General features: G+C 42.5%; 1 protein-coding gene across 1 annotated transcript; it reads right to left on the bottom strand.

Moving 5' to 3' along the window:
• Window positions 1-137: 137 nt before the first annotated feature.
• LOC101752587 lies at window positions 138-6,110 on the bottom strand. Its single transcript, XM_012845288.2, has 7 exons — window positions 5,949-6,110; window positions 5,412-5,594; window positions 3,710-3,782; window positions 1,735-2,042; window positions 1,570-1,648; window positions 928-1,478; window positions 138-552 (listed from the first exon to the last, which is right to left on the bottom strand). Exons 1-6 carry the CDS (start codon window positions 6,108-6,110, stop codon window positions 1,366-1,368), a joined length of 918 nt encoding a protein of 305 aa, XP_012700742.1. The 3' UTR covers window positions 138-552; window positions 928-1,365.
• Between the last annotated feature and the right edge of the window lie 5,452 nt (window positions 6,111-11,562).

Below are 11,562 nucleotides of genomic sequence, written 5' to 3' on the forward strand. Positions count from 1 at the left end.
GCTCATTTCTACACAAGCTAAAAAATAATAGCTGGTTGCAACAAAGATATCTTTGACAAGTTTACGGCAGCCGCTGCCCATCTACAGGCTGCAGCTTCTGCATTGCATTGCCACAAATTTATGATCACACGGTGTACTACTAGCAATGTTCAAAAAGCATCTCACATGGAAAAGGCTTTCTTACTACAACAGAAGATGAACAACAATACCACAGTGAAATTGTATGGCTCTGAAATAGAATAGAACCACCATTGCATGGTCACCTGACATGGTCACCTGACAAAGCGGCAAGAACTCACCTGCCAGTTCTTTGTGCTGCAGATGCTGTAGAAACAAAAGAGATTCCAGATCCCTCACCAGCACTTGTCATAATTAAACAATCTAGTACAACCAAAAGACTCCAGATCCCTCACCAGCACTTGTCCTAATTGAACAAACTAGTACAACCAAATAGAAACAAAACCACCAGTTCTCTGACAACATTTTATGCTTCTTAGTGATGCAGTTGAAGCACCGACTCCAGATCTCTTACCAGCACTTGTCGTTTGAGTGCTGCATAAACATATTTTTCAAAATGACATCAGTTTGTCAAAAATACTAATCACTGATTAGTCATGAACACACAAAGTTAAACTAACTTGCAGCCTAATATATAGTCCATAAGCGCAAATTCATGTCAAAGCAATTCCCAATGCAAGATAGTAGGTGCAGCAAGGCCCAAACTAAGTCTAGAATGAGACTGCTTTCTGTCTGTAAATTAACTGGTGATCATGACTTAATTCAAGGTCTAAGCATATATAAAATAGAGTAAACATTATGATCTCCAATGGTGAGTGTTGATGTCTCATAATGTATCTATGCTCAGATAGCAATATTAATGAGGTAAGTAGACAGTGAATTCATGAGGTAAGTAGACAGCGACTTTACCTGCTAGGCCATCTCATTTCTAAGCCAAATCAAAGCGGATTCTTCATCTTCTTCACTAGCACAAATAAAAGTCTCTCTGTTTTCCTTGCTCTTGGTGAAGATTGCATAAGCTTTAGCCTTTTCCTATTTGGTCACTTCCATTGTGTTGATAATCGATATGCACTTTTTGATGGAGTATTCATCACCTTTAGCATCCTTCTTTTCTCTTGTCTCATTTTCTCTTGCTAGCTGTTGAGCTTCATCTTCTGCTTGCTTTGTCCTCATTTCAAGGAATCTCTCCATCATAGCTTCAATTTTTGCACTCTTTCTAGGTCTTTGTCCTTCCTTTTCTGGTTTCTTTCTTGATGCAACCATTCTTCGTTGTCCACTTCTTGCCTCCTCTTCTTTATCTCTTGCATCCTTTTCTTCATCCTCTTCATCACGTATCTCATAAATTTCCTATAGGGCTTCTTCCTCAGCTTCTTCCTCTACAACATCAATTTGTTGAAGGGGCTCTTCCACACGTTCTGACTCAATAGAAGTGAAATTGTATGTCCCTTCAGCCAGATGACCTACATTTGGCACAATGCATTCAGAGAAATAGGACAAGAACCTATTTTACATCATAGAGAAATAGAAAAGAGCTTACTATACAGAACTTACCATCATAGAGTTCTCCCAAAGCATCAAAGAGCGGAAAGCTTGCCTTGTTGTTTTGAAACTTCTTGATTTTGGGGAAAGTCTGCACATTTGAAAAAAAAACATTGATCAAATACAAAGTTATCACTATGAGGTTATCCATAAAATTACTTCAAGAAATTAACTTACCACTATGAGGTTCTCCCACATTGAGGCTGATCCTTCAACCATATTTCTTTGCTCATTCCATTTTGACCCACTTTGCATTCTTGCCGCTTTTAGCATCTTGTAGTCTCTCTTAAGCTGACATTCTTTATCTTGAATTTGTGCCTTTGTGTACGAGACAGACTTGTTTCTCAGATGGAACTCCTTCACCATCTTGTTCCACCCTTCAGTGTTCCAACCATTGTCACTTCTATAGCCACTATCTTTATACTCATGCAGAATTTCAACAAGTGATTTCTCAAGAGTTGGGTTCCAGTCCACTCTTTGTTTTCCTACATAAACAATGGTCAAGCATTAGTAACAGAAATTTCATAGCATCAATAATACAAAATTGACAAGAAAGCATGAAGAAACATTAAACACCGTACCTCCACTCCTCTTTGCCCCACTGCATGTAGGAGAAGGCTTTTTTTTATAGCACTTGTTGTAGGCAGGAACCTACTCAACTTTGGCGACCCTCTTGCAATCACATTGAGCTTTGGGGAGCCTTTTCCAACCATCGCTTTTCAAAAGAAAAAACTTATTCATCAACTTATTCATGATACAAGCTTATTAACTTATTCATCAACTTATTCATGATACAAGCTTATTAATTCATGAAAACTAATTTACATGTTGCTGGTACTGAACCCACATTTCTTGGGCGATGGTATCTCTCAAAGCATTGCCTTGTGCAGTGCCTGAGTCATTGTTTTGATCGCCATTGGGTAAAGAAACAAAGTGTGTTGGATCGATATTATCTGGCTGATGATCCAACCATTTCTCATCTCCATGAAGTAATCGGATTAGATTGTGGAAGATGGATGCAGCTATAGGTATTTTCACTTGATTTTCTAACGTATGGAATGTGGCAACTTTGAGAATGGGGAAGCGCTTCTTAAGTACTCCCAAAGTCCTTTCGACATGGTTCCTCAGTAGTGCGTGGCGGTGGTTGAAGAGCTCCTTTGAGTTTTGAGATCTTCGATGTCCAGCTCCAAATTCTTTCAAATGGTATCGAACCCCTCGATATGGAGCGAGGAAAGATGGAGTATTTGCATACCCTCCATCAACCAGATAGAATTTGCCTGGAGGTACCTGGAAGCCCTTACTCATAGCCGATCTTAGCACTCTGGAATCTGTAGCCGATCCCTCCCATCCACTAGAAATAAAGGTGATGTTGAGATCAAAATCACATGCCACCATCACATTAATGCTTAGTGTGCCCTTTCTATTCCTAAAAGGAGTGCTTCTCAGGGGATATGGAAACAGGGATATGAGTTCCATCAATGGCACCAAGACAATTCTTGAAGAATGGATAGAATCTAGGATTATCTTGGATTTTCGGATGCACTTGATTAGGATCGAGGGACTAGAGGAAACGATGAGAAAGTGTGGGAATGACCTTCTTGAAGAAGTGGTTGATGTGACGATGGAAGGTGTCGTTGCTGTGCCCAAAGGTCACTGCAAGATCCTCATATGAGGCGTTGCGACTTAACATGTATAGGAAGAAACCCAACTTCTCCTCCACCGTAATCCTTGTATCAACAACGAGTCTTTTCCTTCTAAGATAAGTCGCCAACTCTTTGAAGATGTGGGGTTCCATCCTAAATGTAACTTGACAGTTCTTGATATGTCCCTCAAGGAGTCGACGAACCTTAACCTCTCCTGTTTCTTCTGATATATGACGTTTCTTCTTTACTCCTCCTTCTCTAGCAGAACCCATCAGATATAAGGCAGGGAATAGAAACATCATCATGTCATCATCTTCTTCCTCCCTCCTCTTTCTAATACGATCTCTCAATGAGATATTCATTGCATAACTAAAGCATATAAATTTATAGTCAGATAGAAGCTAAATAGATAAAATGGAAGGCTAAACAGGTTGTCATGGCAATTTTACTCATTGCAATAGAAAAAATTACTCATTGGAATAGACTTAAACATAGATAGAATTATGTACCTATTGGAGTTGGTACCGGATCCCAAGAAGGGGGTGGTTCACCTTCCCCAACTCTTAATGGTGTTGGTGGGATCTACAAGTAACAAGAAAAAGTCAGAACAAGTAATATCAATAAATAGGAACTAGTATTTTAAGAGTAGCCTTTCCGAGAAATGAAGAGCTAGTCATTCAATTCAATTCAAGAGTTATACAAGTACAGCTGCTACTGTCAATATGACAGTTATTCAAGAACCTAAAGCTTACTTTGCTTTCGTATAGACATGCGAGGCAGCAAGTAGAACTGCCGAGGGAGGGTGATGGGCGCGACACAGCAAGCGTATAGCAATGATTCCATGATTGGTTGTTACAGGAAAGATCATGCTGGGGATGAAAGTAAGTAGGCAGGAACTAATTATATTTCTCACTAGTGTATTACTCTCAAAAACTTAACTTTATATTTACTGATGTAAACCACATCTTAGGCTGTCTAACTACATATATGACCTCGTGCCATAACTGAACATCTAAAGTTCATGTCTATATGTCCAACCATGATTTCACAATCCAATACTGACTCGTTGCGACCTGATATATGCCACATGCGCCTAGTCAGAACAAATATACCTTAACAGAAACATGTTATATCAGAACTTATTACGACTAGTTAGTTAACGCTGCTACTCATTGCCTTCTTTTCTTGGCCACATCAAGCAGAGAGCACGCCAGGCCATTGCTGCAGCTCTTGCAGGCTGTAGCAGCAGCACCAGGTAAAGCACATACGCATGCACACATTCAGATGATGAATTGCAGAACTGAAACCCACTCAGCTACTGCTACCTAAGGATCTTACAAATGACCGCCACCACCAGACCAGGACCATCTAGCGATCAAGATATTACGAGGAAATTGATTCTAAGGATGAGAATAGCACTGCTACTTGGATGCACAACTTGCGAATAATTAAGCAGGAACACATAATGGAAATGGATGCGTGCACGCCATGGACAAATTAATACATTGGAACTCAAATACTACTGGAACATGATGACTCCATGGAAGGTAGAACAGAGCCAAGCTGAAACACTGAATTCACCTGAATCGATCACACCAGCCGGTACAGGTTGGACTCCAAGATACAAATACTAGATGGACTACAGCACAGTGGATTCATTCTGCTGCTGCTGCTGCTCCCTTGCAACGGTACAGGTTGTGCCGCTGCATGGAATTCAAAAACCGGAGGTGGAGGACTTGGTTGGACTTGACTAGCTGTGACGATCCACGACTCAGCTAGTACGACTCCGAGACGGATCTTACAAATGACCGCCGCCACCAGACCTGGAAGGCCCTCATCAGGTTCGGGCACTCCCGGCCTTGCCCACTGAAATCACATTGAGGCCCTTCGGGTACCTCCGGAGCCAACCGAAATCTACCAGCATTGGCCTGAACCAGGTCTGAAAGAAGCTGGACCGTTTATCCCCAGTACAATGGAGATCCCCTTTGTGATGGAATCGACTAGTTCATCAGGTTCTGACTTACACCCCAATCGGTTGCAACTGCCGCGGAGGCAACCAACCAGCCAAGGGAAAGCTGGTGATTCGCCTTTGAGTGCCTCTCATGCCTCTCACGCGAGATCAAGAAAATCAGGCCATGGCAGCCAACTGCAGGCGCGCACGACAGCACGACGGAGCCGGCGAGTAGGAGAGAAGAGAAGGCGACGGCTCACCGGCGAGAAGGCGGCAGTCGCTGTCGCGGTGGTGGCCGTCGAAGATGTGCTACGCCGCCATGCCGTCACCTCGCGTCGCCACACCGCCACCTCGCGCCGCCGCCTCGTCGCCTCGCGCGCCGCCAGCGGAGTCTCCTCGCGTCGCGTGTGGCCAGGAAGCGATCCACCAGGGATGAGGTGCGGATTGATTCCGGGCCAAGGAAGAAAGGATTGAAATCGTTCCAGCCCAGGTTTGGTTTCGGGCCAGGCCAACCGAACAGTAATTTTTGTATTGGGTTGTATTCATTCCGGGCCGTTCCAATCCGTCCGGATTGGGCTGCAATCCAGGCCATTCCGGCCAAACCGAACGGGTCCTAAAATGGATCGCGATCAGAATATTTACACAAATACCCCTACAAGGATCGCGAATTTTAGCAAAATAGTCCCCCGCGCAATTATTCCCCACGGCTGTTGTCCCCTCCCAGTCCGGCGACGGCGACGGCTGCCACCGGGTCGCGAATGGACTCCTCATCCACCTCAAGATCCTCCGCCCCCTACCCAGCGCCAGCGCGGGACCTCCCCCTGCCGTGCCCCCTCCTTACTCCTCCGTCTCTCTGCCGCCATTGCCAGCCCCGGCCATGGTGTTCCTGCACTTTGCTCTGGAATGGCTGGGGCCAGGAAGCTGAACGCCTGAACGCTCGCCGTCAGTTGCGTCGCCATGCTCGCCGGTCGCCGTCATCAGGGGCTGTACGGCACGGCCATTTACATGATATATACACGGATAAAACAGCATGGAAATTACCTCTGGATTAATAATTTTCACAGGCACCACATGCTTGCCTGTACCTGTATGCATGGAGATATGAGAGGTTGTACGAAAGATCCGGGGGGCAGTTTCATACAAAGACTATCATATTCAGACAACATTACAACAATTCACACGCAGACAGCGTGTATGTACTGTGCATGTGGGGCTCCTCCGTCTACGTACATTTATACATCAGACACGCACGTACGTGTCAGGTATGAGCTACAGTAACTTCTTGTTACACATTTTCATCCTTGGTTCCTTGCAACAGAAAGAAAAGGTCTACCAATCGAATCAAGGACACAATCCCTTCAAAAACTGGGTATGGAATCAATAGTTTTTGCAGGCTCCAGTCCCCTGATCGTTTGTACAAGCTAGACGTTATAAATGTCTTAGAAGATAAAGAAATCTTCAGCGTAGAGCTTAGTAGCTTACCCATGGCCATGGGCTGACAGTTGACACGGGCAAGTCCACAGGACGAACTAGGAGTTCGACCTCTGACTAAAAATTTTGGAACTCCGAGGATGTTGCACACGCAGAGCCTCAATCCCAATGTGCTACTGACACATGTGGATCCAAAGGTCACAGGTCATCCAAATTCAGTCGTAGTACATTCGGTTTTTTCTAAGACAAAATTATACTCTATTATTCTTAGACTATTTGCTGCATGGACGGAGACTGGAGACAAATGGAAAGCTCCCAGTTACTCAGAAATTCAGAGGCATGTGGATCTGCATGTGACTCTGAATTTCCCTGCACTTCTTTCGACGACGAGCATCCAAGCTTTTTGCGCGACAAGAATTTCCCTGCACGAATCCATGCATTGTTCGGCAATTATACTTGCGAACAGAAAAGCGTTAAAACTCAAAGCCACGCACTGAACAGCTTGCGAACACAGGCAAATTTTCGGCATATTTTGACAGTAGGAGCCTCTTTCACACATCATGCGTTCGAAGGCAACATAGCAAGCATCAACTACTGACAGTTGACACATAACCCGTCGCACGGCCCGGCGACTTAAGAAGCCTCCATATCAAATGAGTCGGCCCGGTCCAATTGGCCCAAGTAGGTCTCCGCTTCCACCAAACGGCCCAACGCGATGGCGGTCCGTGTGCTGCTGGAGGCGTCCGCATCCGCATCGATCAATGACGGCTGCATGCGTATTGTCATCCGGGTCGGCCAGTAGTTTATTTTCATCGGGCCCAACTGAGCCCAAATGATTTGGTCGTTTTTTCTTCGACCGGCCCAATACGCAGATAAATTCAGCAAAAATAGAGCAAGACACAAGACTCGAGAACTCGAGACTTGCTAGATGGGAGATTCACCGAATTACCACTGTGCTACCTAGTGATTTGTGAATAATTTGAACCAATTTTAATAACTAAATGTTTTTCCCCTTTTCTCTCTTATCGTTTTTGTTCTTAGTTATTTTCTTTGTTTTCGTTTTCCTTTTCTTGTCTCTTTGTTTTATTTTTTCTTTCTCTATTCTTTTTATTTTTTTCTTTCTTCTCTTTTATTTATTTATTTATTTATTTATTTTCATCCCTTCTCCTTTTTCCTTATTCTCTTTTCCTTTCTTTTTTCTTCTCTCTTCTTGTTTTCTATCCTTTACCATTTTCTGATTACACCCTTTTTTCTCATTCATTTTTCTTTATTTTTCTCTCTTTTGTTTTGTTTTCCTTTTTATTATTTTAATTCCTGTTTTGTTTTTTATTTTAATTCAAAATCTTTTCTATAAATATTCTTGGTACGTAATTTCTTTCTTGTTTCCTCATTAATTTTATTTTTGTTTCTCCATTCCTTTGTTTATGTTTACTTCTTCTCTGTTGTATTTTCATAATCCTGAGTATATTTTTCTTAGTACATAATTTCTTTAGTGGTACATTTAAAATTATATTTTAAAGTAATCTACTGGATAATTTTAGTTGTTACTTAGTATATTTAGTTGTTCTATATAGAGTTAGTTGTTCAAAATTTGTGTTTGCCTATTATGATATGAATTGGTCAACCATATAGATTCGTGTGTTAAATTATTTGTTCGTTTATAGACTGAACCGGTCAACCATGTAGATTCGTGGATTACAATATTGTTATATATTCATAATGCATTTGTTTCAAGTGTACAATTTTTATTTGGTGAGTTTACATGATTTGTACTATGTGTATAAATACTTATTCTGTGAGTTTTTATAATTTGTTCGTGGTATATAGATCTTTTGTTCCATTAGTTCATATAATTTGTTCAATGTGTACTACTGTTTTGATCCATGAGTTCATATAAATTGTTCTGGGTGTATTATTTTTGTTCCGTGAGTTCATTTAATTTGTTCTATGATTATGTCTATTTTTTCATTCTTGTATCAAAATAATTTATTCACGTGTGTATGTATTTTGTTCACGTTTATAGACTTATTTGTTCTTAATGTTATAATATTTGTTCGATTGTAGAAAAAAATTATTCGTGATGTTATAACATTTGTTCGCAATGTAAAATTATTTGGTCGCCATATGAACTCAATTATTCATTTGTACTACTATCTAGTGTGCGTGTGGTTCTAATTGTTTTGCACTGATTTTTCTAAAGTATTTATTTAGTTTTGTAGGCTAAGTTGTTCAGTGATGTGAATTTATTTGTTCACGATGTCCAGTGTTTATTTTTATCCTGTACAATCAAATGTTCGTGATGTTCAGTGTCTTTGTTCTCATTGTACCATTTTTTGTTCGTCATATTTATTTTTTTTGTAGAAAATAGTCATTTGTTCGTGGTGTTCAAGCATTTGTTCGCAGCAATAGGAACTAATTAATGCGTATCTGAAAAATGTATTTTTAAAAAATATTATTCAAACGTAGTCAAGTGAGATCTTGTTTTAAAGATCTTGCCGTAAAAAACATAACGGTGCAATTAAAATTTTATTTGGATGCTCGGTTTATGAGTTATGAATTTTTTAGTTTTCATACTCGCAGGCATGTGGGTCACATCATCATTTTTATCTTATTTGCATGCATGATCTCTCCAGTTGCACAGGTGTATTTTTTCACTAATTATTGCATGCACTAGTAAAACAAGGACACACGTCGTTGTTTGGATCAAGAGCGGCCCATCAATCCTAACGAGCTAGCGGACGCGAGACTCAAGGCCACTAATTAGACGTGCCCCGCCACGGACTGACGCGGGTACCGCCAGATAGAAGGCGACTGCAGCAGGTTTGTCGCCTTCGGTGACGCATAATCGTGCCCTATCTGCATAGCTGTGCTGTCCCATCGCTCTCCAAGTCCAAGGAAGAGGGTTTGGCGTCGCGCATCATTTGCGAGTTATGCCTCGCCGAGGTGGATATCTGCCTCGCCATGGAGGGCAAGGGGGAGACCTGAGCGAATAAGGATGACACAGAGGAGGAGATGCACCTCGCCAACAAGGAGGGGATCTACACCAAGGAGGAGGAGATCGACGTTGCCAAGGTGGGGCATTCGATAACGCTAGGGTTGCAAACAGGAGAGGAGCTTGAGAGAGCGTCCATGGCGATGGAGTTGCCGAGGGTACCACCCGACTGCTGCAAGATCAATTTTTTCAAGTTGTTCTCCGAGTCCAAGGAGGCAGGTTCGGCGGCGTTCGTTTGCGAGTTCTTCCACGCCAATTACCTCCCCACCCTCGCCAAGGAGTGCAAGGAGGAGATGTGCGCCGTCAAGGAGGACAAGGAGGAGGAGATGTACATCAACAAGGAGGAGGAGGGTCTACGCCAATGAGGAGGAGATCGATGTCACCAAGGTGGGGCGTTCGGCGTCTTGCGTCGTGTGCAAGATTGGCATCGCGAACAGGAAGGGTCCATGGTCACCTGCCAGTTGCAAGATCTGCATCGCCAAGGCGACGAGCGGGGATAGCACCAAGGCGGTGGAGGATTCAATGTCGCGCGCTGCTGGCGACATCTACGTTGTCAAGGCAGTGCCCACGGGCAGGCTCATACCGTCGTTGGGGAAGATGATCAAGACGAAGGCAAAGGAGGGCAAGGTCGTGAAGAAGGGGGTCGTGACGAACACAGTGAAGGTGTCGGAGGCTTACATCGAGAGGCTGCTAGCTGATCCCTAGCTTACGCCCCTCCGTCCCCTCGCTAAGGATTTCTTATAAAGAAACCGCAACTCCAAGAGTCTACCTGGCCGCAGCAGTCGCGAACCTGTTGGGTATCAAGCGCAAGGAGAACATCCTGACGCAGTTCTTCAAGAAGGGGTACGCTGAGATGGAGTGGCATGTCGATTACGGCAATTAGCAGTGATAAGTGCAGTGTATCCGTGGAAAGTGTACTCGCTCCGTTCCAAATTCCAAATTATAGGTTGTTTTGGTTTTTCTAGGTTCATAGATATTATTATGCATCTAAACACAAAGTAGTAATGAAGTTTATTTAGGTATTGTTTATCTTCTGCTATGTCGTCTAAACTCTGAACTATCTAAGGTGGACTCGGCAATGCAATGTTAGATAGTATGGTTTAGTATATCGAATCGTTATTATTATGTTGTTATAGAATTGTTTTAAGTGATGCGGATGTTTCTACAATTCTACTGTTATTTAATCTGCACACCTTGTTGTTTTGTTTTATGTGTTGCAATATTTGAGTTGATATGTTTTAAGTGGCTTTGCTGAATTACTGTTATAAATTTTGCTCCGGGATCTGAATTGACATCAGAAACTGCAAGTTTCATGCTGAAATTGCCATGTTAGCTAACGTGTCCAGTAGTTGATATGTTCTGTTTGTCAAATAAATAGCTGATTGTGCTTTGATTTTTTTTATTAACATCAGATTGTTAAGAGCATGTTTGATATGTTCTGTTAAATACATAGAGTGATTTTCTCTAGAGCGAAGAACTAAATCGATCACAGATAAACTAAACTCACACTGAAACTCTATTCTTTGTCATTGAAACAGAGGAGACTGATGAGACTCCTCTGCAGTAGATAACTGCAGTTGAGTCACTGACATGTGAAGCAGCCCCACGCCGTCAATGACTCAACTGCAGAGAGCAGTACTGCAGGATATGCTTTCCAGTAGACTTCTCGGGGCAGACTACAGCATCCCATTGTTTTCCTCTCTGACTTAATTTACCTGTTCATTGACTTCGGTGGCATCAAATAAAGTATGGGAGAATCGTAGTGGTTCCAGTTCCTGCTTCATCAGAAGATCGAGAAGGATGTGCATCTGAAACAAGATCATGGACTCATGGTTGATCCGACGGGGATCAGAAGTCAGATCTCTGAGCTTGTGCTACTGATCAAGATTTGATCAGTAGCTTGTCTTGCTTCATTGTTGGGAGATGTGTGTCTCCGTTTTTAGGTTTGGGTCTTTGATTAAAAAAAAAAAGACAAGCAGAAAGGAAGA

The sequence above is a fragment of the Setaria italica genome, chromosome IV, assembly GCF_000263155.2.
Source record: "Setaria italica strain Yugu1 chromosome IV, Setaria_italica_v2.0, whole genome shotgun sequence".
Lineage (NCBI taxonomy): Eukaryota > Viridiplantae > Streptophyta > Magnoliopsida > Poales > Poaceae > Setaria > Setaria italica.

Bases quoted from the DNA above. Each gene is read 5' to 3' on its own strand.
- LOC101752587 (XM_012845288.2), bottom strand. From the start codon at position 6,110: ATGGCGACGCAACTGACGGCGAGCGTTCAGGCGTTCAGCTTCCTGGCC. The intron at 3,783-5,411 runs GTGAGCCGTCGC...TGTTACTTGTAG, and splicing joins CGACTGCCGCCTTCTCGCCG to ATCCCACCAACACCATTAAG. The intron at 2,043-3,709 runs GTACATAATTCT...TTGTTTATGTAG, and splicing joins TCCGGTACCAACTCCAATAG to GAAAACAAAGAGTGGACTGG.